At 42.1% G+C, this 27660-nt stretch overlaps 2 protein-coding genes across 2 annotated transcripts in view; both read right to left on the reverse strand.

Moving 5' to 3' along the window:
* Rars1 (arginyl-tRNA synthetase 1) overlaps positions 1–22549 on the reverse strand; it is a 30924-nt gene extending 8375 nt beyond the window's left edge. Inside the window, exons 1-11 of the mRNA XM_055604842.1 lie at positions 22473–22549; positions 21271–21405; positions 18034–18222; positions 16648–16756; positions 15559–15659; positions 15223–15344; positions 12417–12537; positions 8557–8686; positions 6997–7101; positions 1445–1623; positions 584–693 (exon numbers count right to left, since the gene is read on the reverse strand). Coding sequence (XP_055460817.1) covers positions 584–693; positions 1445–1623; positions 6997–7101; positions 8557–8686; positions 12417–12537; positions 15223–15344; positions 15559–15659; positions 16648–16756; positions 18034–18222; positions 21271–21405; positions 22473–22517 — 1346 coding nt within the window. The 5' untranslated portion in view covers positions 22518–22549. The remainder of the gene's footprint in view (positions 1–583; positions 694–1444; positions 1624–6996; positions 7102–8556; positions 8687–12416; positions 12538–15222; positions 15345–15558; positions 15660–16647; positions 16757–18033; positions 18223–21270; positions 21406–22472) is intronic.
* A 3139-nt stretch (positions 22550–25688) lies between these two features.
* Wwc1 (WW and C2 domain containing 1) overlaps positions 25689–27660 on the reverse strand; it is a 144326-nt gene continuing 142354 nt past the window's right edge. The window contains exons 22-23 of the mRNA XM_055604602.1: positions 27529–27650; positions 25689–26497 (exon numbers count right to left, since the gene is read on the reverse strand). Coding sequence (XP_055460577.1) covers positions 26431–26497; positions 27529–27650 — 189 coding nt within the window. The 3' untranslated portion in view covers positions 25689–26430. The remainder of the gene's footprint in view (positions 26498–27528; positions 27651–27660) is intronic.

Here is a 27660-nt window from a genome sequence, read left to right on the forward strand (position 1 = left end):
CTGGACTAATGTAATAAAATATTACCTGCTAAAAAAACAGCCACATTTAAAAAATTATGCCTCTGAGTTAGAATACTGAATATAAACACCCCACTCTATTTACCTTTGTGTTTCAAAGACTAAAGAGGATGGAGCGAAATGATTAGAAAACAGAAAAAGCAAAAGTATGGACATCATTAATTGTCAGCTTGATAAGCTTCATATTTTGAAACAAAAATTAAAGCAGCAAATCCTAAACTCAAATAGTATCTCAATGACTCACACTTGTTCAAGTCTGTAACCCGAAGGTAAAGGCTCTGACTATACTGCCAAGCATCCTGGGTGAAATTCGAGCATAGTCTAGATAGGAGACAGCAGAAACCCCTTTGTAATCTAACCTGTTGTGATGGCAGTCTAGTGTTCTTCCAGTGCCATACACAGTCCTTAAGAGGCTACACCCCCTGGGAGAGCTAAAGCATGGGAAACGTGGCTTGGCTGAGATTACAGTGTAGCAGAGAACTCTCACTAGGAGTGTCTCAATAATGAGAAGCTGAAGCATGTGGGGACCAGGTTCGTCATTTCCAGCTTTGAACTGTCCACTTACTTGTCTTCTCCTAGCACCACACCAAATCCAACATGGGCTACCCGAGTTACTTTCGGATCATACCAACCAATCATCTGAGCAGCAGCAAATATCGCCTGGAAATGTGTAGCCTATAAAGGGTAGGAACAGAAGGGTGCTTATTAGTTTACTTGTTACTTTTTTAGTTTCCAAAAAAAAGATGAAAGTCTTCTGTGCTCAGTGAGCACATGAAAATCTTGTTAGGCAAGCATTATTATAAAAGTTCTATTTCCCAGAAGCATCTTAGAAGAGGACAGGAACACAGATGGACGCCTGTGATCTCAGTGCTTCGGAGCTGGACAATCAGGAGCTGAAGGTCATATTCAGCTGTGTAGGCAGTGTTGAGGCCAGCCTATGCTCTATGTCTCCATGAGTAGTGGAGGGACTGAGGATACTTCAGTGTGAGAGCACTTGCCTACTGCTGTAGAACACAGGATCTGATACATAACAGAGGGGGGGAAAAGTGACAGAGTTTCTATTAACTCTTTAGTTTTCACCCAGAAAGGTGGGATTTTAGCAGTACACACCTGTAATCCCAGCACCTGGGGAGGCAGAGGCAGGTACATAGATCTCTGTGAGTTCGAGGCTAGCCTGGTCCACAAAATGAGTATAGGACAGCCAAGGCTACACAAAGAAACACTGTCTCAAACAAAAACAAAAACAGAAAGGTGGGATTTCAAGTTTGAGGCCAAATGAGCTACATGAGACCTTATCTCACAATAACTAAAGTCACATGGCTTTTGTAGTTCCATAAAGTACAATTTTTCTGTATGTTTATATATGTCAAAGTTAATTTAAATAAAATTATCTGCAATCAAGTTCTAGACAAACCTACAAACTTACTTGTCCATTGTCCACCACATAAATAATCTTATCTGCTTTTTCTTCAAATAGTCTCTGCTTGATAGCAGCTAGGTCAGATGTATCGTAAGTATAGCCCCCATCTGATTTCACTATGGTTAATGGTATGGAACATCCGGGCACAAACACAATTTTTCTGCCATCATCTACTTGTACAAATCCTAGCAATAAAGAAACAACAACAAAAACAAAACAAAACAAACTTTCATTAACAACTTTAAAAGTGCCCTCCCGGAACCAGGATGCTAGTTTGTTCTAAGGCGACATAGTACTTGGCCACTCTATGATTTTCTTTCTTTCTTCCTTTTTATCCTTCCTTTAGTACAATCAAATGTTGAGTCTGCCCAACCTCCAAGTCCTTACGTTGGAACCTAATCACCCTTTCCTTCTTTCCTTCCTTCCCTCCCCTTCCTTTCCCTTCTGTCCTTCCTTCCTTTTTGTTTTTCGAGACAAGAGTTTCTCTGTGCGTAGCCCTGGGTGTCTTGGAATTTACTCTATAGACCAGGCTGCCTCGAACTCACACTGATCCCCTGCCTCTGCCTCTCAAGTGCTGGGATTAAAGGCATGAACCACCATTGCCAGCTGACAATTTTATTAAAAAACAAAACAACAAAACACACACACACACACACACACACACGTATGTTGTGTGAGAAGATGTGGGTAGTCCATGTACTACACTGTGTGCAGGTCAGAGGATACCTTTAAGGAACTGGTATTCTCCTTGAGGTCCCAGGGACTGAACACCGGTCACCAGGCTTGGCAGCAAGTACATCCACCTGCAAAGCCTTCTCACTGCCCTTTGAGTATTTTAAAAGATGATTATTAAAGAAATCATATGACTATTCCCACATGATCTACTAGCAATTTTGGGAAATGGCCACTGTCAAGACTGACTTAATGGCACAAATATAATGGCCAACACCCCAATGGAAGCATCTTCTCAGCAGACAAAATATGAACATATATGCTTTGCTTTCTGGGTAGAACCACAACTTTCTTCTGGAAGAAAAATAAGGCCTCTCCCAATGTACTTAAAGCTCTGTTCATGTGCTAATATTAAAAAAGCCAAGTTGTTAGATCTAAGAAGAGATAGGAACAAATATTTTAAGTTATTTGATTTCTGTGTCACCCATAATATCAAATCCCAAATTTCATTTTCTTAGTTACTATGAAATAAATGCTGCCATACTGTCTTACAGTTTAGAAGAGTGAGATTCAACATAGTGGTTAAAACTACACCCTGTGAAGCAAGACTGCCTGTGATGAATGCCAGACTCACCGCCATTAGCCATGCCTCTTCTGTGCTTATTAGGGCTGGGGAAGAGCTCGGGATCAGGGATTTGCCAGCATACCTAAGACCCTCTGTTCAATCTTCAGTACCACAACCCCCAAACAAAACCCCATGAATACGGTTTATCTTTTAAGATTTATTTCTTCATTATGTATACAACGTTCTGTCTGCATGTGGATGTCAGAAAAGGGCACCAGATCTCATTATAGATGGTCGTGAGGCACCATGTGGTTGCTGGGAATTGAACTCATGATTTCTAGAAGAGTAGCCAGTGCCCTTAACCTCTTAGCCACCTCTCTAGCCCCCAGTTTCATTATCTTACAATCTCAAAAGCCTTCCTAGATGGGGCTGGAGAGATGGTTCAGAGGTTAAGAGCACTGCTTGCTCTTCCAGAGGTCATGAGTTCAATTCCCAGCAACCACATGGTGGCTCACAACCATCTAAAATGAAATCTAGTGCCCTCTTCTGGTGTTCAGATGTACATGCAGGCAGAACATTGTATTGTATACATAATGAAATAAATCAATCTTAAACTCCACTTCCACATTCAAAGAACCAGGCATGAGCGCTGAAGGGTGGCTCAGTGGTTATGAACACTTGCTGCTCTTTCAGAAGACTGACCTGGGTTCAGTTCCCATAGCCAGATTACAGATAGCTCACAGCTAACTGTAACTCCAGTTCCAGGAAATCTGATGCCCTCTTCTGACCTCCATGGGTACCAGGTATGTACATGATGTATACATACAAACACACACACGCACTGATGCATACAAAATAAAGACGTATAAATCTTTCTTGTTTCCTTTTTTTGGCAGGGTTTTTCTGTGTAGACTTGGCTATTCTGTAACTCTGGACCAGGGTTGCCTCAAATTCAGAGATTTGCCTGCCTCTACCTCCCAAGTGCATAAATTAATGGCACGGGCCACTATGCCAAGCAAGATATATAGATTTCTAAAGAAAAAGGATCATAAATCAATGTGGATTTGAGGTCACACTGGGCTATGCAGTGAAACCCTGTCACAAAACCCAAAATTATTGGACAAATTTCTGCAGAGGTCTAGGAGAAAACTGGAGGGGTGACAGCACACCACACTACCACAGGCCAGCACTGAGTGGAACAACAGGCCAAATCCACACTCATCAACAGCTACTGAATCTATCAAGGCAGAGTGCGATGGAGAGATTGATAACTGAGTCAGGTTCAATCAGTCTTAGTACCTAATCCCACTAACCAATCATAGCATCACAAAGAGCTAACCAGACATTGCTTGGAGTCTTGAAAATCAAAGCAAACCAAGTTAAATACATCCTTTAAAAAAAAAAAAAATACAGGCAAAGCCAGGCATTGTGGTTCATGCCTGTCATTGTAGACCTAGAAAGCTGAGGCAAGAGAATCATCCTAAATTTGAGGCCAGCTTGGAGTACAAAGTGAAACTGTCATTCCAATAGGCTAAGAATAAATTTGATAAGACAGGGGCTGGAGAGATGGCTCAGAGGTTAAGAGCACTTGCTGTTCTTCCAAAGGTCCTGAGTTCAATTCCCAGCAACCACATGGTGGCTCACAACCATCTATACTGTAATCTGGTACCTTCTTTCTGGCTTACAGGCACACATGCTTGCAGAATACTATATACTGTATAAATAATAAATAAATCTTTAAAAAAAATTTGATAAGACAAACAGCCTTCTTTAACAATAAAAGGCAATGGTAGAGCATGCCTTTAATCCCAGCACTTGGGAAGCAGAGGCAGGTAGATCTCTGTAAGGTTGAGGCTAGCCTGGTCTACAGAGTGAATTCTCTGTTATACAGAGAAACTTGGCCTCAAGAAAACAAATGTACAAAAACAACAACAATAACAACAACAACAAATAATAATAATAATAATAATAATAATAATAAATATATATCCAGGTATGGTAGGGCAATGCCTGTAATCCCAGTACTTTGGAGGCAAAAAGGGGAAGATTGCTACAAATTTGGGGACACTTGCCTATACAAGTGCCAGGTTTGCCAGAGTATCTTATAGATCAAGAAAAAAACTACACAGAAAAAGGAAGGAAACTATGTATTTACAGAACACAAACAAATATAAGACTCATACTATGAAAAGAAACCCTGTTGGCACAGACATCTCTAATGGGAACAGTGAAAGTCATAAAGCCAGCACAGCTGTTTCACAAAGATCCAGTAAAGCAGAGCTGAATGATTCAATCACTGTGGTGCAGTCTCCCACTTTTTGACCTTCAGCTCTATGTCTCACAAGCTAGGGTGGGGGCTTTTATTATTTGTACAACTTGGGGATACTGGATTGATGGAAATTTTCTTACAAATCACTTAGCCTTCTCTCAGGAGTACTGCTTCTAAGCTTTCCCAGGAAAGCTAACCCTTCCATTTTTAGAGGAGATATGCATATCTGGCCCTACATGAATGCCTGGACGTTGTGACTCAAATAAAGATGGCAGAGCTCTCCTTATGAGGCTCTGACTCAAAGATACTCTTGGCACATCTGCCACTGCACTTACTCAGGAACAAGATAATCAAAACAAAGTAAACTTAAAAGGTAAATAATATTCAGTAGGCTACAGAAGTTGGCAGCAGATCAAATTAAAAGCCTCTTCTTACTATTGATGGACAAAGAATGGTATGGGTAAATGATAAAAGAATAAAGTATTAAGACCTCCCTTTTCTTAGAAAAAGTTAACTCATACAGGGACGCTGTGGTGTTATATGACCAAGGAAGAGAAAAATACCAAGATCAGACATATAAACGAATTCTATGAATATATAAACATAAGCATTGTATTGTGGCAAAAATTGAATTAACTGTAGCAGCTTTGGTCTGAAGATTTTTCTTGGGCCTTAATGACAATTTTTAGCACTCTATTAAAACTTGGTAATATACTGCTTGGGACATACAATCTGCCCAGGCTGGCTTGGACATTTTCTTTCTGTCTAGTGCCCTTGAAACTGCAAGAACTACCAGCCTGAGAATGGGCTGTCATGCTTTGGTAAAACAGGGCCTTTGAAACACCAATATTGTTAAAAGTTGGGTTGTGGGGTTGATGAGAGAAAATGATTGTAAAAGATAAGTCTGCTCTGTCATGGTTTATCAATGATGACTAAACTTATGACCAAGCAGTTAAAACATATGTCTGGGGGGCTGGAGAGATGACTCAGAGGTTAAGAACACTGGCTGTCCTTCCCAAGGTCCTGAGTTCGATTCCCAGCAACCACATGGTGGCTCATACCATCTATACTGAGATCTAGTGCCTTCTTGTGGTTTGCAGGCAGAATGATGTACAAATAATAAATAAATAATTCTTTAAATAATTAAGAAACTTAACAGAACAAAACGATACGATCGGTCTATGTTTCGGAACAACAGTCATCTGTACATTGAGCTCTGATAAATAAAAGCACCTGACTACAAGTCAATCAGGCTGCAAAGCTCCTCCCAATCCCCGGGCGTGGCTCACTGCCCCCTCACTGCTCTTGCATCTACCCTTCTTCAGGCTCTGACCTCACCAGGGGATGGATCCTGGTACCCTGTACTTAAAAAAATTATGAAGCTGGACATTGTTCAAACACTTAAATCAGCATTCAGGAAGCTGAGGCAGGATAACAGTGAGTTCCAGGCCAGCTTGGCAATTCATACACAGAATCTATATTTGAATGAACAAATGAATGAGTAAAATGAATTCCACTGGGACATTTAATTATCTATTGAATGGCATTAAGACAATGCTGGAGCCCACAGGATAGCAGCGAAGTATTTACCTAGCATGTACAACATACAAGTCATTGGGTTCAATCAATATGGGGGGATTATTACCTAACATAATGTTTTACATTTGTCATCTCAGATGGGAAGGACAGGACAATTTCTGAGTGTTCAAGGTCATCTTGGTCTACAAATTTTATTCTAAGAAACCAGCCAGGCCTACACAGCAAGACCCTGTACCTATCACACTCTCACAGACACACAGAAATTAAAGAATATAACATTGATGGAATAATGATACTGCAGTTTTAGCATAGGAGTAGGTATGTGTTCTTTCAGGGACAGAGTGGTAGCTGAAATTATAGAAAAGTGTATGGACAGACCAAGGTTTATTTTAGATTTAATATTTATAAGTTTTGAAGTTGTGTGATGAGTTGTCTTCACAGTTAGTATAAATCCCATTTTCTCTATTTTCCTCTGTTTGTAAGTTTCAGTAACAATAAGAGTGTAATGCCTACCTTTATCTTCAAATTCCTTTACAATATCGTTCATCCTATCTTGATAGAAGGATTCTCCTCTCTCTATTAAAGTGATGTCCAATGCATCATAGATTTTACTAAACTCTGAAAATACCAAACATAGCAAATGGATAAACAACAAAAGGGGGAAAAAAACAACATACAGAAAACTTGTCATCTGAAACACAAAAATTAACTAATTACATTGAGCTGCACGATACAGAAAAAAAATATATAATCCCAGCACTCAGGAAACAGAGGCAGGCTGATCTCTGAGTTCAAGGCCAGTCTGGTTTACATAGTGAGTTCCAGGACAGCCGGGGCTATGCAAAAAGATCCTAGCTCAAAAAAAAAAAAAAAAAAAAAAAAAAAAAGATTTAATTTTCTTAGTTTGGTACCCCTGACTTGTTTCTTGCTTTTCAGAGACACAGTGTTTTCTATTTTCTAAGTGCAACAATTTAACACCTTAAGGGCTTGAGAGATGGCTTAGAGGTTGGGAGCACTGGCTGGTCTTCCAGAGGTCCTGAGTTCAATTCCCAGCAACCACATGGTGGCTCATAACCATCTACAATGTGATCTGGTGCCCTCTTTTGGGGTGCAGACACACATGCAGATAGAACATTATATCCATAGTAAATAAATCTTAAAACAAAACAAAAACCCTAACACCTTAAAACGAGGTTGCAAAGCAATCATTAATAATCTTTGCAAAAGACCTACTAGCTATTTTCACACACTTACCAGTGACCTTTAAATTAATTTTGTCAAACCAAATGTGGTGGAAAATGCCTGCAAATCTCAGCACACGAGAGGCAGAGGCACTGTGAATTCAAATCCAGCTGGGACACACAGCCCTTGTCTCAAAAACCAAAACCAAATCCGAGGCAGATGAAATGACTCAGCAGGTAACAGCGAGTTTCACCAAAGACTTGCTTTTGATCCTAGGAACCCATATAAAAACCTGATGTATGAGGGTGGAAAGATGGCTCAGCTAGGTTCAGTTCCCAGGACCATGTCAGTAGGACCTGTACCTCCAGTTCCAAGGGCTCCAACACCCTCCACTGGTCACTACAGCCATCAACACTAATGTGCACAAACACATGTATAGTTTAAAATAAATCTTATACTGGGAAGAGTGGTACATGCTTTTAGTCCCAGTACCCTGGAAGTAGAGGCAGATGGATCTCTGCGTGTCTGAGGTCAGCCTAGTCTCCACAGTAAATTCCTGCATGTGGTGGTATATATCTGTATGCTACACATGTATGTAGATATACACACCAGCATGCTAAAATGAGATTAAAGAATTATGGGCTGAACAGCCTGAAGAACATCATAAGCCTGGCAGAAACAAAAGATCCTGCTTGAAATGAGGTCTGAGACTCCCCAGAGGTGCCCTCGTCCTCTGGTCGCTACGTGCATTGTATGCGGCATAGCAAAGTATATGGGAGGTTTGAAGAAAAAGGCAAGAGAAACAAAAACACAAAATCACCCTAATTACAAAATCACAGTATTAATCCTGAATATAAACTCAAGCTAGCTGAATGGAACCTAGAAACTCACCTTCACGGGAGACGTCACAGATGAGCTTCCAGGCTTTTATGATATCTGGGTTTTTACTCTGCAGCAAAACAACACACTGATAGGCTCGCTTCTTAAATTCCTCCTCAGCATCAAACCTCTTCTTAGACTCCTGTTTTAAAAATTGGTAAGATTAAATCCTGTAGTTTTAGATGAAGAATGTATTTATTTCTGTATATATGCACATGCCACAAGAAACAGACATTTGAGAATACCGTAAGTGCCCTACACCAAAGCCAGGAATACTGTACAAGTTCCTGAAAAGAAAAACAAAACCAGCAAACAAAATAGAGAGGAGCTGGATGTGGTGGTGCACATTTGCACCAAGAAGGTAGAGGCAGGTCAATCTCTTTGAATTCTAGATCAGTCTGGTCTATAAAGTGAGTTCCAGATCAGCTAGGAACACAGAAACACCCTATCTTTGAAACAAAGACCCCAAACCCATACCCAACCCAACCAATAAAAAACACATGCCCATTAGAGTTCAAGAGTTGGACATGGCTGAACCGAGGAGATAGCTCTCACTGGATAAAGTGCTGTCCTGAAAGCATGAGAACTGGAGTTTGATCTCTAGAATCCAGTCTTGACAGCCAGTGACAACATGTAATTCTGGCAGAGATGGGAGTCTCTGGGGAAGCTGGCTAGAGTAAATAGAACTGGTGAGCTCTGGGATCAGCAAGAGACCCCATCTCAACAGAGATCAAGGGAGACACCAGCTAGTAACTCAAGCCTACATGCACAGGGAGCTGACAGAACAGTCCCTGCTTATAATCTTAGCAGTTGAGATAGAAAAATGAGGATCTTGAGTTCAAGGTAAACTTCACCTACACAGTAGTTTAAAGCCAATCAGAACCCCATGAGGTCATTTCAACAAACAAAACAAGAATGGAATGAACACCAAAAACACCCGCATCAAAGCCATGGCTCTCAATTAAAGTGAATTGATATATAGCTCACTGTTAGTATGGTGGCCTGACCCAAGCCATAGGGGAGTAAAGAAAAAAAAAAAAAAAAAAATTGGCACAGATCAACACAAGCAGCCCAACAATTTAATTAAGTTATTTAATGATTTTTTTTTTCTTTTCCTTTTTCTGTTTTTTTTTTTTTTTTTTTGAGTCAGAGTCTCACTATGCTCTGGCTGTCCTGGAACTCATTCTGTGCACAAGGCTGGCCTCGAACTCAAAGATCCACCTGCCTCTGCTTCCCAAATGCTGGGATTAAAGGCTTGTGCCACCACCACCCAGCTTGAAATTATTTTTTCTTAAAAATACTAAACTCAGGTGAGCATGGTGACTCACGTAACTCTTAACATTCTGGAGGAAGTCAGAATGCCAAACTCCCAGGTCAGCCTGGTCTACAAACCAAAATCAAAACCTCTGGTGTTGGTAGCACATGCTTTCTCATTTCAGGGTATATTTCCTAGTGTTTCTTTGCAAATACATCTTTCAAGAAAAAGTGGGGCTAAGAAGATGGTGAAGGAGCTTGCTACCAAGCTAAAAAGTCTATCAGTTCAGTTCCCAGAATCCACATGGTAGAAGGAGATAACCGACTCCCACAGCTGTCTTCTGGCTTTCGCGGGTGCCACCGAATGTGTGCATTTCCTCTACTCTAGGCATACAAAATAAACAAACTTTAAGAAAAGGTCGGGCATGGTGGCACATACCCGTAATCCCAGGACTCAGGGAGGCAGAGGCAGGTGGATCTGTGAGTTTGAGGCCAGCCTGGTCTACAAAGTGAATTTCAGGACAGCCAAAGCTACATAGAGAAAGCCTGTCTTGAAGGGAAACAAACAATATCAACATAACCTGAAAAAAGTGATCTCATCACTGAAGCAGTAAATTTTATCAATGTACTGCAAAATCATGCTTATATTAAGCAAATCTGTTTCCTTATATCCAACAGCAATTCTAACATGATTATTTTTTAATTTTAGAGTTATTTTGCTGGTTTTCAAGTTTTTATTAGAAAACATCAAAACCAAATGTTTGCTTTTTAACCGAGTAATCTAATTCTTGGTTCATTTATCATAAGAAAAACAATTTTGAAAACACAAGCCTGTATGCACAATGCTGCTTTCCGGAAAACAGCCACAGAAATTTTATAGTACATGAATAAAAACTGTGGTACACCAATTCAACAGAACTCTGTTAAAAGTAGCCATATAACCCAGTCTCAAAAAAAACAACAACAAAAACAAAAAAAGCAAGCATAAAAGGAAACAGTAAAATGTTAAGTATGCACACTGCAGAATGTCTGTTAATTCATTTGTTTATCCTTTCTTTTTCCTTTCAAACCAGGCTGGGCTCACTCACTACCACAGCTGAGGCTGACTCTGAACTCTTGATCCTTCTGACTCACCTTCCCCGTACAGAGACTACAGGCATTTGCCTCCACACCCATGTGTATGTTTGTCTTTTAAAAACTGCTCTGGTGAGATGACACAGTGGGTCAAAGCACTTGATGCTGAGTTCAATGCCCAGAACCCAGAATAAGGACTGATTCTTGCAGGGTGCACAGACCTCTACACACATGCCATGATGCATGACTCACCTCCTAACACACACACATAATAAATAAATACCAGAACATTTAAAATGTCAATTTTAAAAACCAAATCACCAGGCTGGAGAGATGGCTTAGAGGTTAAGAGCACTGATTGCTCTTCCAGAGGTCTTGAGTTCAATTTCCAGCAACCAACCACATGATGGCTCATAACTATCTATAATGAGATCTGGTGTCCTCTTCTGGCCTGCAGGCAGAAAACTGCACATAATAAATAAATAAATAAAACCAAACCCACAAATCACCACCATCACTTATTTTTGGGCAGATGTGGTGGTTCAGGTATAAACCCAGCTCTTGAGAGATTGAAGCAGGAAAACTGCCATGAGTTTAATTAAGGGCAGCCTGAGAGACAGTGACTTCCAGGTCAGCCAAGCTACAAAGAGAGACTCCATTTCAGAAGAACCCAAACAAAACAATAAAAAAAAAAAAAAAAAAACTGTTCTCACCTATTTACAGTACAGTGTACAGCAGGTAATATGATAAAATTCAGTTTCTAACATATAGCAGTAAACAAGGCAAAGACATGTAAAAGGGTGGGGACAGCTATTTTTATGACCACACCCAAAAACAATGGATCCTAGGGTGGCCTGTTTCACACAATACAAGTAAGACGGATCCAGGAGTAAGAAGTAATTCATTTTTTCCCCCTTTTGGTTTTTTGTGACAGGCTTTCTCAGTGTAGACTTGGCTGTCCTGGAACTTGTACACCAGGCTGGCTTTCAACTAAGAGATCCACCTGCCTCTGTTTCCTAAGTGCTAGGAAGGCATGTGCCACCATGCCTGGCTAGAATTCAGTGTCTCAAGCAAGTGAACTTCGTGATTCAGTGTTTACTTTCACTCATACAATTCAGCATTTTCAAGGTATCCACTATATGTGGAAAACTTCTATACTTGTTGAGTAAAATCTGGTAAGCTTATGTCTTTTCTTTTAAAGATTGTATTAAACTATGTCTATGTATGTTCTTGTGTGTGGACTGTGCACCTGAGTGACGTTCCCTTGGAGGCCAGAAGAGGGCACCAGATCACTACACCCAGAGTTAGAAGCAACTCTGAACCACCTGTTGTGGGTAATAGGAACAGATCTCAGGTCCTCTGGAACAGCAGCAATACATGCTCCAAACCACTGAGCCATCTCTCCAGACCCATCTGGTAAGCAATTCACAATTTACCACCTTTCACTTTATTCTGTTTCAGTACACAGTAACTTCAAATATGGTTTTGTATTTTCTTTGGGAAATGGGTGGCAGACAAACAATAATACAACAATGGTGCCAAACCTTATAAAAGGCCTGAAGATCCCCAATAGGAGGTGAAACTGTCAGATAATCTGGAAATTTATCTTGTAGGTGAGCGATTAGCATGCCAAACTGGGTCCCCCAATCTCCTACATGGTTTAACCTAAGACCAATCAGAGAACAGGAATTAAAAAAATTGTAAAGATTAAATAAAAAGTATATTCCATTAGAAGCCATTAACACTTAAGTGCTAACCTACCATCTTCATAAGTTGTTTATGTAGCCGTTTCCTCAACCAGATTGCTCCCAGAAGCTTCGGGCTCTTACACTCATTCAATTCTATGTAACTAGTAGCAGACTGAATATGGCAAGAACTTAAGATTTACCAAATGAATAAATTGTATGTCATATAAAATGAATATATAATGTGCTATATAAAATGTACATATGTAAATGTGCTTGTAAAATGTATGTGTGTTTATCCTATATTATATGTCTAATATCCACTTATGAGTGAGTATATACCCTGTGTACCTAAAGAAAATAATCAGGAAGGAGGACTCTGGCTAAAATGCTCAATCCCCATTCAGAAAGGCAAAGAGGATGGACATCAGAAGAGGGAGAAAACAGGGAACAGGTCAGAAGCCTGCCACAGACGGCCTCTGAAAGGCTCAACCCTGCAGGGTATCAAAGCAAATGTTAAGACTTATGGCCAAACTTTGGGTAGAGTGCAGGGAATCTTAGGAAAGAAGGGGGAGATAGTAAGACCTGGAGAGGACAGGAGCTCCACCAGGAGAGCAACAGAAACAAAAAATCTGAGCACAGGGGTCTTTTCTGAGACTCATACTCCAACCAAGGACCACTCACGGAGATGGCCTGGAACCCCTGCAGAGATGTAGCCCACGGCAGTTCAGTGTCAAGTGGGTTACATAGTAATGGGAACAGGGACTGTCTCTGACATGAACTGATTGGCCTCCCTGAGGAGGGAGCAGCCTTACCAGGCCACAGAGGAAGACAATGCAGCCATTCCTGATGAGACCTGATAGACTAGGATAAGAAGGAAGGGGAGAAGGGCCTCCCCTATCAGGGGACTTGGGGAGGGACATGGGTGGAGAATGGGACGGAGGGTGGGATTGGGAGGGGAGAAGGGAGGGAGCTACAGGGGGGATACAAAGTGAATAAATTAAAATTCTAAAAAAAAGAAAAAGAAAAAATGTATGTGTGTTATACAGCTACCTAAGAACATTATGGCTGGGCCAGTGTTAGTCACTGCCATCAAGCCTGAAGACATGAGTTCTTCCCTGGAAAGAGACAACTAACTCTGTATATTGTTCTCTTACCTTTGAAAGCATCATTTCCCAATACAGAAATACATGTAACGAAAGAAAGAAGGAAGAAAATGTAATGTTCAATCAATTACTATAGGGGATTTAAGATAAATGGCTCCAAAATGCCAATGGGCAAAATCCTTCCTTCTCTGCCTTTAGCTAACACTGAGGAAGACAGCTTGTTCATCACTATGTTTTCTTTAGTTACCTAGCTGCCTCACTACCACCAGAACAATCTTTTGGAACACAGTGTTTCACTAGTTAAATTAAAATCCCAGTTTCAAGGGCCAGAGAGATGGCTCAGTGGTTAAGAGCACTGTCTGCTCTTCCAAAGGACCAGGGTTTGATTCCCAGCACCTCCATGGCAGCTCACAACTGTCTATGACTGCAGTTCCAAGGGACTGAATACCCTCACATCAAACAATATACATACAGTTAAATAAATTATTTAATAAGATAAAATAAAATATAATCCCAATTTCGTACCATGGCCTACAAAGCCCTACACATCCATTTCTTTCTTAAGGCCTGACTACTAGCTCTTTTTTTTTTTTTCTTTTTATCCCTCTGGAGACAGAGTTTCTCTGCCTTGGCCACCCTGGACTTCCTTTGAGGGACTAGGCTGGCCTGGATCTCAAAGGGATCTGCCTGCCTCTTAGTCTCTGAGTGCTGGGATTAAAAGTGTGCACTACCATACCTAGCTTTAGAAAGTAAGTTCTTGTTAGATATGAGGCACTCAAGATTATATCTGTGGAGGCTGGTTAGATGGCTCAGCAGTTAAGAGCACCCTCAGCTCTTGCAGAGGATCTGTCATTCCTAGAATGACAGTTCACAACTGCCTTTAACTACAGTTTCGGGTAGGTAGAATGCCTTTTGTTATCTTCTGGCCTCTGTGGGCACTGCACACACATACTAATAGTTGTTGTTGTTTTTGTTATTTCAAGACAGGGTCTCATGATGTAACTCTGCATATCCCTGACCTCACTTAGTAGACTAGGTAGGCCTCAAACTCAAACTTCCCTCTTAAAAAACAAAACAAAACAAAAAAAACCCACCAAAATAACAACAAAACCCAGCATCTGTGGAATGAATAGAGATGTATCCTTGGTTCCACTAGAAGTCTACAAAAGGGATGTAAAAAATTTCAGATGTGGGGTGGGGACCAGGATATAATAAATAAGATTTATTTTTATTTATGTGTACAGGTTATAATTGTGGGTTTGTGCACATGCACACAGAACCTGTAGAGAACAGCAAAGAACATTGGATCCCTTGGAGGAGTTGTTAAATGTAACTGTGAGCCACATGGGGTGGGTCTTAGGAATTGAACTTGTATCCTCAGCAAGAGCAGTGGTGCTTTAACCCCACAGCCATCTTCTCAGTCCCTAGGATATATTTTTAAAAGCTTACTGAGAGACTACAAAACTGAACTGAGCTTTTGGGCCAGGGTGTTAAAGATATTTCAAAACTGAGATTTTTCACTTTTTATAGAAATTTCCAACAAAAGCAAGAGAACACACCTTAGCACATCATATCCTGCGAACTCAAAGAGGCGGCTCATACTTTCTCCTATGATAGTTGACCGGAGGTGGCCAACATGCATCTCTTTAGCTATGTTGGGAGAGGAAAAGTCAACGATAACCTAAAACAGAAAAAGATGTTTAAAAGGGACCACATATATTTTATCATGCTAACACTTAGCCTAAGGAATGAAATTTAATAATTGTAAAACATACCAGAAATCTACTTTGCAGTTACATTAACGATCTCAGAGTAAAGTAAGGGTCACTCCCAAAGTTAGCATTTGCAATGCAGGTCTAAAGTACTAAAGTATTAGTAGAGGACTGTACTCATACCTTTTGTTTTTCTCCAAGAGCAGGTAGTTGAACTCCATTTACTAGGAGATTGGTCAACTGTTCTGACACAAAATCTTTTCTCAAGTGCACGTTAATGAAACCTAAAAGAGTGTAGTAAAAACTGATCAGGCTCCCATTTTGGATGACTGTTTACTTTAAAGGATTTTCTCCATTTCATTTATGCTGGTTCCAGAAAGTGTGGTATAGCCATGGCAAAACTCTTGAGGACTCTAACATCTAACATTGACTGATACCATTACTCATGTCCTTCTGAAAACACCTGCTTTAGCATCTTTTTCAAATGGTCACCTGCCCTGAAAACCTGCTGCTTACTCCAGCCCTTCCACTTTCACAGAAGGCCCTTCTGTTGCAGGATTAACTATTACCTAGTTTCTTTCTGAAGAAAATCGGAATCAGTGGAAAGCAAAGGAAGCCACTGAAGGACAGGCTGCCAAACGGTAATTCCTAACTTACTGTCCAGGTTATTCTTAAGAACTTGGCTCACCAAAGTTCTCAGGGTGGGCTGGGAGGCTGTCTTGGCTTGAACCTGGGTCTTCCCCCATGCTCAGGCCAGCTCTCTACCAATGAGCTACACCTCTAACCCCATTTCCAATTTTATTTTGAGATAGATGCTCACTAAATGTCCGGTCTGCTCTGCACATACCATGATGCCTCTGGAGTAGATGGCATCAGTCATGTGCCACCATGTTCTGCAACACTTTTTTTTAAAAATTAATGTTGGTAGCCAAGCTAGGATAAAGCTCAAAGATCTTATTACACATGTCAGGAAATCTCTTTACCACTGAGTTACACCCCCAGACCCAGAATTTATATTTTAGCTCTTTTTAAATCTCAAAAAGTAGCCAGGTGACGGTGCTGGCGGTGGCAGTGGTCACATGCCATTAATCCCAGCACTCAGGGAGGCAGAGGCAGGCAGATCTCTGTGAGTTCAAGACCAGCCTGGTCTACAAAGCAAGTTTCAGGATAGCCAAGACTACACAGAGAAACTCTTGTCTCAAAAACCAAGGGGGGGGGGGGGGATCTCAAAAAGCGCTCATCATCAATATTAAGACAGACAAGGTATCATACCAGGACCGGCAATTTCAACTTTGTCAATATATTCATTGTTTGGCAGGTGTTTGGTAATGTTTTCAGCAATTTCTCTAGGATTAACTTTCTGATTCTTCGCTTTGAGCATCTACAATACAATGTGAAACAATTCATTAGCACTAGGTAGCAAGTTCCCAGAGAATGTGTTGCTGACAAAGCAGGAACTGCATTTTTAAAACTCTGATAAGAAGCAAAAGACCTCTACTGTAAATGGGTAAGTCAAAGTGTCATTAATGCCAAGAGGGACCAAAAGATGGTAAAGCCACACATCTGTATTAAACCAGATCCCCCAGGCCCCACCTCTTAAAGAACAGAACAAAGCCTGCTGCTACAAAGCCCAAGGCTGCACATTCACATTCTTAATTCCAAGTCATGAAGCTGTACACTATTCATATTTTGGGCGGGGGATGTAGCTGAGTAGTTGTGACTCCCTGGTTTGGAACCAAAACCCAAAAAAACAATAAAACAAAGGCCATCAAAAAAACAAAAGCCAATAAAAACCTCACAGCATTACAGAAATACATCTGCTTAAAAGAAAACCTTTCCTAATCAACATAGAAAGTAGGAAACAGATACAGGCGGTGTGCAGTCAGATAATGTAACTATTGAAAGTAAGTAACTTCTCAGCTTAAAAACAAAATATAGCCATGAGAATGTCACATGCCAATCCCAGCACTTGGAGGCTGAGGAAGGACACCTGGTGACACAGACTGTGTCTCAAACAAATACAGAAAAGGAAAAAGGCGGTGCATGCCCTTAATCCCAGCGCTTTGGAGGCAGAGGAAAGTGGATCTCTGAGTCTGAGGCCAGCCTGGTTTAGAGGGCATTCCAGGACAGCCAGGTCTACACAGAGAAACCCTGTCTCAAAAAACCAAAACCAAATCAAACAGAGACAGAGAGAGAAAGGCAGAGAAAGAACACACTAGAAAGTCTGCTCCAAAAACATCCTAGCTGTAACAAATAATTGGTGGTGGTAATAGTTAGAAATTTGCCTCTTAAAAAAAAAAAAAAAAAAAAAAAAAAAAAAAAAAAGACAGGGTCATCTGTGTTAACCCAGGCCGCTCTTCACTTGTGGCAATTCTCCTGCCCCAGTCCCCAGGCATGTCAGCATGACTGGCAATAATTTGTTGACTTTTAATTTCACTTTCCAAATGTCATTAAGTACATACACCAATCCAGAACCCAGCAAGAAGTACCAAGACAAAACAATGTAACTACTGTTCTCACTGAGCCACACCCTAACTCCATGTGGCAAGTGGCCCCTTTCTTAAAGACACAAAATTTTGCTGTTATTTATGTTCACAGGTGTGATGACAATGTGTAAGAGAATCAAGTCAACCAGGGCCAGTCATAAGGATACACCACCTGAGAAATACCCATTGCACTATTACATTGATAGTCTCCGAACTTGGGCTGCTGACTCGGTGTTACGACCAGAGGAGGACTGTCTAAGTCTGGATATGCAGCCTTAATGGCATAGCCGAAGACTTCCTGCAGGCGGCTGTTGATGTTAATCATATTTTTAGTTGGTCTTCTCCTTTCTGCCTGAAGACTCTGTAGGAAAAGAACACAGTGTCTCAGAGAAATACCATAACATCACACAAAGCTTCCCCAGATTTGTAGAATAATAGCCAGGATGGGAAGGCTAAGACACCAACAGGATTCTCAGACATTCATTGGACATACAGAGTCAGGCAATTCTGTATTTGCCTTATCAAAATATAAACAGTAAAAAGTGGTGACTGACTAGAAAACAGAGTGAGGCCCAGCACCTCAGAGGCAGAGGCAGGCAGATCTCTATTAGTTAAAGGCCAGCCTGGTCTTTATAGTGACCAGGGACATATAGAGAGACTCTTGTCTCTTTCTTTTTTTCTTTTGAAAAAGAGCAAAGAAAAGGAAAACAGACATGAGTCCTAAGGTGTTTTACACCAAGCACTGACAGTGAACTCAATGGGACAGAACAACTGCCAGATTCTCTCCAGAACCGACCATTTCAGGGCAGGAGAGGAACCTAGAGTGACAGGGCTATACCAGAAACACAGGCTTTGCCTCACTGTAAGTAACCTCTGGGCTGAGTCCTACTTATGATTTCTCAACAACTTTTAAATGGAGCATATTTAGATAGACTATAATTACTCTTATTATCACTCATTACACCTTTACAAAACCATCAGCCTGCTGAATGTAGAGAAGTATTTCATTCATAGTATTCTCCATTATATCTGGCATCACACCTGCCATGTAGGATGTTATCAAAGCACATAATGCAACAGAGTATAGAAAGCAAGAGGCCAGCTTGACCCAGGCCAATGAGGGCTACACAGTAAGACCTCATCTCAAAAAAGGAAAAAAAAAAAAAAAAAAAAAAAAAAAAAAAAGGGATAGGACCTGTCAGCAGGGCACAGGCTTAGCAGAGGTCCTGGATCCAACACCCCAGAGCCCTCCTGACAGGAGTGGGCAAACAGACGCTCTCCACAGAGCACCATGAAAACACCTGCTGTGTACTAAGACATGAACCTAGGGCCTCAGGTGTGCCATGAAGCTGGAGCTCTAACACTGAGCTACCCCTAGACCAACTAATCACTCTTACATTTAAAAAAAAAAAAAAAAAAAAAAAGGCCTAGAGGCTCACACCTCAAATCCCAGCAGTTAGGAGGCTGAGACAGGAAGAGCAATCAGATTGGGCTAGCTACATAGTAATAATAACCTGTCTCAAGATGACAACAAACTCCCGAAAGACCAACAGTGTGAAATATTATGGCAACAGGCATCATTACTTTTATGTGGATTAGTGATTGATTACAAACCAGGTGTACAGGAATCTAGGGTCAAGTCCTACCCTCATCGTTGTTTGCTACAAAATAAAAAAATTTACACATACTAGTTTTTATTTTTTTGAGACAGGGTTACTCTGCAGCCCAGGCTGGCCTCAAACTTGCAACAATCTTCCTGCCTCAGTCTATCAAGCTACAATCTTTCTTTTGGTTTTTCTGAGACAGGGTCTCTCTGTGTAGACCAGGCTGACCTTGAACTCAGAGAAATGGCTGCCTCTGGAATGCTGAGATTACATGCCTGGCAAAATTCTTCAACTCATCAAAAAGCCTGATAACATTTTAGATCAGATACTGAGGTGGGCAAGGAATGGCTATTAAGGGTGCTCATGATAGTCTGAGATAAACTGTAACTGGGCTCTGGACCAGCTACATTCCAACCCCTCCACAAAGTTCTAATCAGTCAGCTTTCCTTAAGGCTCAATACAAGGTGTGTTTCTCAATGGTGTAATTTTGTACATGTTTACAAAAACATTGCTAACAGACACAGAGGTAAAACAACTTTGTAAAAATAAAAAGTAGGTAGAAAATGTTATTTAAATATACTCTTAGGGTCCCAAAGAAATCAGTAATAAATTAAAGAAAAAACAAAACTGGTAAAGGGAGGCTTGGATAGGTCAATTGATAATCTTAAGCCTGACTCTGAGAGTCTAGGGTTCAGTTCCCTGCTACCTTTCTAGGCAGCCCCTGTAAAGTTTAAGAGTGGCTCTCAGAATTCAAACAAAAGAGAGCATTAAGAAAAATAAGATGAAACAAACAGACAAAACCTGGTAAGATATTGGCATCTTTTGTAATAAACATGTACACACACACAAACAACACTACTGAATTAAAGTAAATACAACAGAGAAGTCAGTATAAATGCAGAATAAATGATGTAACCAAAATGGTGTTTCTTTTGTGAGGAGTCCACGAGGAAGGAATTGTGTTAGAAGATGCAAAGATGAAGCTGTCTGAGCAGCACAGCTAATCCCAAGCAGGTAATAAAGAACTTCAAAGGATCGGTCAGGCAGCCTAAGCTGAGTATATGAAATAGCCCTTGTGCAACCCCAAAGCTAATACATGCACTGGAGAACAATTATGAGGCTGAAGTAACACTCCGGGATGTGTCATCAGCAAACCTGAAAGGCAGGCCAAAAAACTGAAAGGTAAGCTTAAAAAACAAAACAAACAAACAAACTACACTGATAGCCATTGCTGTACTGTAAGGCTATTAGAATGGTGGCATGGTAGGACACCTGTAAACTCAGTACTAGAGATGGAAGCAGAAAGACTGATAGGCTCAGATGTCAGAGCCCTGAAGTCAGCCTGAGCCTATAGTGGACTGTTGGGGGGGAGGAGGAGGAGAGGGAAACTTTTGCAACATTAAATGACAACAGACCGAAAAGATGGAACAAAACATACAGTAAGTAACTTAATAGCATAGACACTATGTATCAGTGAGTGTATTTTAAAATATCCCATTAGTTTGTTCCTGGGTTTCAGTACAAAAGCCAAATAAATGACAGAAAATTTATTTTACCATACTGGCAACGATTTAAAACAAAATATTTCCTTGAAAACACAGGCATAAGCTGTTGAAGAAATCTCAGTTCCCAAGCCATTCTATAAGGCAGCATAATGAACAGCTGCAAAGGGTACTGGAAAGCTGGGACCGTTCCATTCCTGCTTAACTGAGTCCTAACTTGCCTTACGCAGGAACCCATTCTTAAGCAAACTCCTCTTTTCAGTCTCTGTAGTGCATACTTCTGCAGACACCCAGAGCACTCACCCTTCGGAGAATATTCAGTCTGTACTTCAATTTTAAATTTTCCTCTCGTAGCTGTTCCAAACTCGGAGAAAGTTCCAAGTAGCTGCAGTTCTTCAGCCGGTCGATCTCTGCAGTCAGGGATTTAATCTCCTTTTCCTGTTGTAGGGGAAAGGTCAGTCCAGTTCATACGAATGCTTCCAAGATAAAGGCAAACTGTATCACAGACTCGCTTCCTCATTTCAGTCCTCCACAACTGATGGCACAGATTAGGAGAACGGACTTTCCCTTTGAGCACAGTGACTTACTAACATCAGCGATTACCCTTTATAAGATAAAACTGAGTCTACACACGTGAGCTGGGAATGAGGGACAGCAGTGCTCCATGAAGTGCATAGTGGCACACCCAACTGCTAGGCAGGAGTACTGTAAGACTGGGGCCAGCCTAGGGTAGATACATAGCAGGACACTTTCTCAAACACAGCAGCTCAATAATGCGACCTGATTTAGTCAGAGTGCAAGATTCCGGCTTTACATACTGTCTATATGCCTAAATCTTATTACTCGGACTAAAACAAAACAAAACAAAAACCCAGTAAGAGCTGGGGACCTACCTACTTCAGCCACGCGTGGCTCTGGGTTCGATCCCTTTGAGACAAAAGGAGTCAACACAAGCTTCCATCTTTTGTCATATTCAAAATCGCTCAAGCGTCTGTCTTTGCTGGGTTTAAGTAAACTTCCGGTATATTTCCCCCCATCTCCAGCACCTGCTACAATAAACCCGAGTCACAGCACCAAAGAGCTTGTCCATTTAACTTCTAAATATCGGGGCTGCTGATCTGCATAAAGCAGTTGCTGTAACAGGACAGACTTGGGCAGACTGAATTCCTATCACTCGTAGCTGGGCCCGAAAACGAAAACGAGACTGAATCCACTTTCGCTTTCTAAAGTTGTGGCTTTGTCCCGGACCTACGCGGGAGGCCTCTTGGGGAGCTTCTGGCTGGGTTCCACAGCACACCTGCCCTGCCCCACCTGGCACACGTGCGCGGCCCGCAGGGTGAGCCTCGCTGTCCACCAGAGACACCCTCTCTCCTCTGAGTGACGGTCGCACGGCTCAGCCAGGGATGGATTCTCCTCTCCCCGTCAAGAGGAAACCGCTGGGGAAGCGTGGGCCTCCCAAGCGCCGCCGCCCGGCCCAGAGCCCTCTGCCCCGCCAAGGGACAAACCTGCTGCAGCAACCGCGCGGAGCACTGAGCCACTAGACCGTCCATCCTCCCCTAAGCGACTCACACGCCAAGTGGCCGGAAGCGGAAGTGGCTAGTTTTGACCGGAAGCGGAAATTTCTACCCGGGTTTATTACAGCTGCCAGCCCTCCAGGGCGCGCCCTCTGCTGCCCCCTGGCGGGATCCAGGAGGCAATGCGAGTGAGGCGGGAGCAGGACTAGCTGATGTTGGGGTCAGGGAGGCTGGAGGATAGGAGCCATAGGCCAAAGCTACCCTGTGCTTGGACTGACATGGAGGCCATGTACCTAGACCCTCTGTTTGTCAAGGTGCAGAAATGAACACAGAACCCATAAAACCCATCTTTCTGTTTTATTGTTGTTGCTGTTTTCCTGACTTCTCTGTGTAGCCCAGGATGTTCTGGAACTCACTACATAGCCCAGGCTGGCCTCAAATCTGGAGACCTGCTATTTCCAATCAGTTTCATATACCCACTATCCTATGGTTGGTAATTGATGACTGTTCTTGCCATATTCCCATTAATGCATTTACTTAGTCAATAGCTTAGAATAGCTTTGATAATGTTATGGGCCAAAGATATAAAAATGAATTATCCCAGAAGCATCTATGATATAAGCCACTACTGTGGCTCAACACAGAGTAATTTGTCTTCTATTGGGCCACAATAGAAGACACTGGATAATCAATGCAGGGCCTTAGTTTCCAAAGGCTTGTCTTTTTCTGTTGTCTTTCAAGTACTGGAGACAAGGAGCATGCAAGGAGAAAATGTTTGTTGGTACTTTTTTAGTTTATGTGGAGCTCTGATAGTGCATTTCAAACTGTATGCAGTAATTTATCCGGTAAGAAAGGATAAGAAAGGCTAAGCAAAGAGAGAACTGAGCAGCATTTATTTTCATTTTTATCTTCTGAGACTGTCCCATTTCATAGCCCTGGCTGGTCTGGAATGCACTTATATAACCCATGCTGGCCTTGAACTTACGACCTTGTAAGTACTGGGATTATAACCATGCCCAACTTGGGTAGCATATATATAGATAAGCAATGACCTGGATGTTGCGGAAAAGCACACTGAAGTCCAAGCACTTTGGAGGCGAAAGCAGTAGCATCAGGAGTTCAAGATAATCCCTGCTGGGCATGGTAACCCGTGCCTGAAATCCCAGAACTTGAGAGCAGAAACAGGAGTTCAAGGTCAGCCTTGACTATATAATGAGTTAAAAGGGAGCCTGGGCTATATGAGAAGTGGTCTTTAATTCTTTTCTTCCTTAATCCCTGCACTTAGGGAGGCAGAGGCAGGTAGATTTAGGTGAGTTCGAAGCCAGTCTGGTCTACAAAGTGAGTCCAGGACAGCCAAGGCTACACAGAGAAACATCGTCTCAAAAAAAGCAAAAAAAAAAAAAAAAAAAAAAAAAAAAATCTTTTCTTCCAGTGCTGGGATTGAACCCAGGGCTTTGTGCTTGCTAAGTAAAAATTCTCCTATTGAACCACATCCCCAACACCAACACTCTGTCTCTAACTTTCTCTTTCTTTTTTCTTCTTCTTTTTTTCTCTTGAGAGGTTTCACTATGGTAGCCCTGGCTGTCCTGGATTTTGCTATGGAGAGCAGGTGGCCCCGAACCCACACAGATCTGTCTGACTCTGGCGCCCGAATGCTGCAATTAAAATCATGTTCCAGTGTGCCTGGCTGAGAGATCCCCTCCCAACCCCCTTTTTTAAACATAAAATAAACAAGACCCTGCTCTGTGGTTAAGAGCACTTGTTACTTTTCCAGATGACTGGAGTTCCTGGCACTCATGTCAGATGGCCCATGTAACTCTAATTCCAGGGGATACTACTCTAGAGGCTGTCCTTCACGGGCACCTTCAGACATAGTTATAAATAAATCTTTAAAAAACAAACAAACAAACAAACAAACAAACAAACAAGGCTATCCTAGACTACAGAGTGAGTGTGAGACCAACCTGGTGTCAATATATAACCAAATAAAATAAAAAGCACATTGAGGTGCTGGAGAGATGGCTCAGTGGTTTAGAGCACTGACTTCTATTCCAGAGGACCTGGGTTCAATTCCCAGTACACACATGGTGGCTAACTACTGTCGGTAACTCCAGTTCCAAGGGGATCCAACATTCTCTTCTGGTCTCAATAGGAACTGTACCCAAGTGGTATACAAACATCCACCCAGCAAAGTACCCATACACATAAAATAAAAACAAATATACCCCCATCCATCCATCCATCCATCCACATTTAAAAAAGCACACTGAAATCATACTGATAATCCCAGAGAGGCTGAGGCAAGACAATTGTTTTGAGTTTGGGGTCAGCCTGAGCTATATAGTGAGACCCTCTCTCAAAATAACAAAACCCAACATAAAATAGGGAAGATCATGATAATACTTTCTGGCTAGCATAGCGTGAAGATAAACCATCTGAAAATGAACATTTAAAGAGTGTCTAGGTCTGCGGTGAGGGGAAAGGTGTGGTTCTACAGCTTTTGTGTAGCTGTTGGACTTGCTAGAGTTAGCTACTACCCTTTAAAATAATAAAAACGAGGCTTAAACTTATTACTTTGAATTATGTGTGCTTGTGTGTCGAAGGCTGAGGGTATGTGCACATGAACACGAGTGCGGGTAGAGTTACAGGTGGTCGTGAGCTGACTGGGTGCCCTTCACCAGTCTTCAGTCCCCCGGAGAGCAGCAAGCGTTCTTAACTGCCGAGCCACCTCTCTAGTCCCAGTAAACACTTATTTTTGTGTGTGCATGTGTGTCTGTACCCCATGTGCATGCTTGGTATGCACAGAGACCAGAAGAAGGTGTCAAATCCCTGAAACTGGAGTTGCATATAGCTGTGAGCCACCATGTGGGTGGTGGGGATCAAATCCTGGTCACCCAGAGAGCAGACAGTACTCTTAACCTCTGAGCCATCTTTTCAGTGTCAGTTTTTTTTTTAAGACAGGTTTTCATGTTGCTGAGATGGCCCAGAACTCCTGCATCTACCTCTCAGGTGCCAAGATCACACACACAGGCCACCAATCCATAGGTTCATACAGAGCTGAGCCGTCACGTGAATCTAATGGACCAATGAGTGTAACCGGAAAAATAAAAGGGGAAAGAAAACAAACTTTCCAGGATTGGGAGGGGGAGTGGGGTGAAACCAGAGAAATAAAAATGAAGGATTCAAGGGAAACAAATGACAAGAAACTGTTTCTTAAAAGGCCACTTTATTGATAGAGATAGATCCAAAGGCGGTTCTCCGCAGCCCTCCCCTCCTCTGACAGCGGCTTCACTGGGCATCTGAGATGGGTGTGGCCTGTTACCAGTCTGGGCTGGCCTTGCTCAGGCAGCTTCATGCTGCCTGCTTCAGGTCAGGTGGCCACATCAAAGACACATCACAGCTCACAAAGATCCGCGGACAATCTTGGAATCCCCCATGGTTTCTGTACATCCTCCTCTTTGTAATATTGTACAAAATACGTTAACTAGGGCAGGTTAGCTGTGCTGTGCCACCTGCGAGACTTCCTTTGAGGATTATTGTCCCTCAAACATGATTTTTTTTTTTTTATTGCAGGGAAACCTCTAAAAGCTGTTGCTGTACAAAAAGAAAACTCTAGACAATTTTAAGAATAGCAGCTGCTTAACACTGCTTTAGTCCATTTAAATTTTTCTTTCCCAAAAATACATTCCTAAATATACAAACTATACAATCTTGTCATTTTAATGCTGGTTTTTTTGTTTGTTTGTTTGGTTTTATTGTTGTTGTTATAGTTGTTTTAAATAATAACAAGAAAACCTGAACTAAAAAAAAAAAAATCTGTCTTCAAACCAACAAGAGCTCTTGGGGCCATGTGACTCGGTACCTTCATATAATGCCTCATAAATAATTTTAGCCACAGTCAGCCTTCACAGCATGGGCCTGGGCAACAACGGAAACACTTCTCTGGTGGTTAGACGTCATCTGCAGAGAGAGCTGGGATGTTCATCCGCGGCCGGGTGAAAAAGGCCATCTTCTCCCTGTGATGGCAAACAGGTGTTTCAACTTCACTCAGACTCTCCATGGACAGGATGAGTCTTTCTGTTCTGGGTCTGAAACTCAGGGCATCAGGCCTGCTGAGTGCATAGCCTGCTGCTGAGCTACACTCTAGTAGGATGTTTAGTGATAGCCCTGGCTGCTCTCAAATGCTCTTAGCATGCCTGAACTCTGGCTGTGAAATCTGAAATCTGTGGACACAGAGCATGGCGGTATATGCCTCTAGTCCCAGCAACTTGAGAAGCTGATGGACAAACATATTTTGGGTCCATGGTTTTGAGGTCTTAGCCATATAGACCCATCTTTAAAAAAAATATAAAGAGTATAAACAAATATTGTCAAATACCCCCTGCAGCAAAATAGCAGACAAAATCATGCTCAATTGCTTTTTGTTCAAGGCAGAAAACACATGCATAGACATATATTTGTGAGTGAGTGTGTGTCTTTGTGTAAGTGAACATTGGTTTATTTCGGTTTTTCATGTGTTTGAGACAGGGTCTCATGAAACCCAGGTTGGCCTTGAACCTACAATATAGTGGATGGAGGATGAATCGAAGTCCTTCGGAGTTGGGAGGCCTAGGCCAAATGGCATTTCCGACCCTCCTCTGACATGCGTAGGTCTAGCCAGGCAAGAACACAGCTGTGATCCTATCAGGCAGGCAAGCAAGCAGAGCCAGGAAGCTGGGTGAGTCTCCGCAGCACCCCACTCCCCATCCCCTCCTTCCACCACTTCCGGACAGGCTCAGAGGAAAGGACGAAGCAGGTGGCTCATTCCTTAAACAAGAGGATCGCACCAAATTAGGCTGAGTTGTGTGGGGAGCGACAACAGAGCACCACGCTGCCCATAGCGTGGTGGGAGCCTTGCAGAGGATGAACATCTGTCCCCGTGTAGGTTACGGCTCTGCTAGCGGCAGGGGCAGTGCCCAAGAGCTGGGCCTGGGAACAGTGAGGCCAGCAAAGGTGATGAGGGTGAGGTGGGCTGGGTGTCAGAAGTGGCCTGGGATCCTCGACTCACCTGAAGGACTGCACTTCTGGGGGCTCCTTACAGCTCTGGCCTCGAAGCCTGTGCACATCCTTGGCCGCTGCTCTCATCATCTTGTCTGTCTGCAGCTCACTCTTGTGCTCTGCACGATCCACCTGTGAGGCA

Source organism: Psammomys obesus, unplaced genomic scaffold (genome assembly GCF_907164565.1).
Source record: "Psammomys obesus unplaced genomic scaffold, mPsaObe1.curated_primary_1811, whole genome shotgun sequence".
Classification (NCBI taxonomy): domain Eukaryota; kingdom Metazoa; phylum Chordata; class Mammalia; order Rodentia; family Muridae; genus Psammomys; species Psammomys obesus.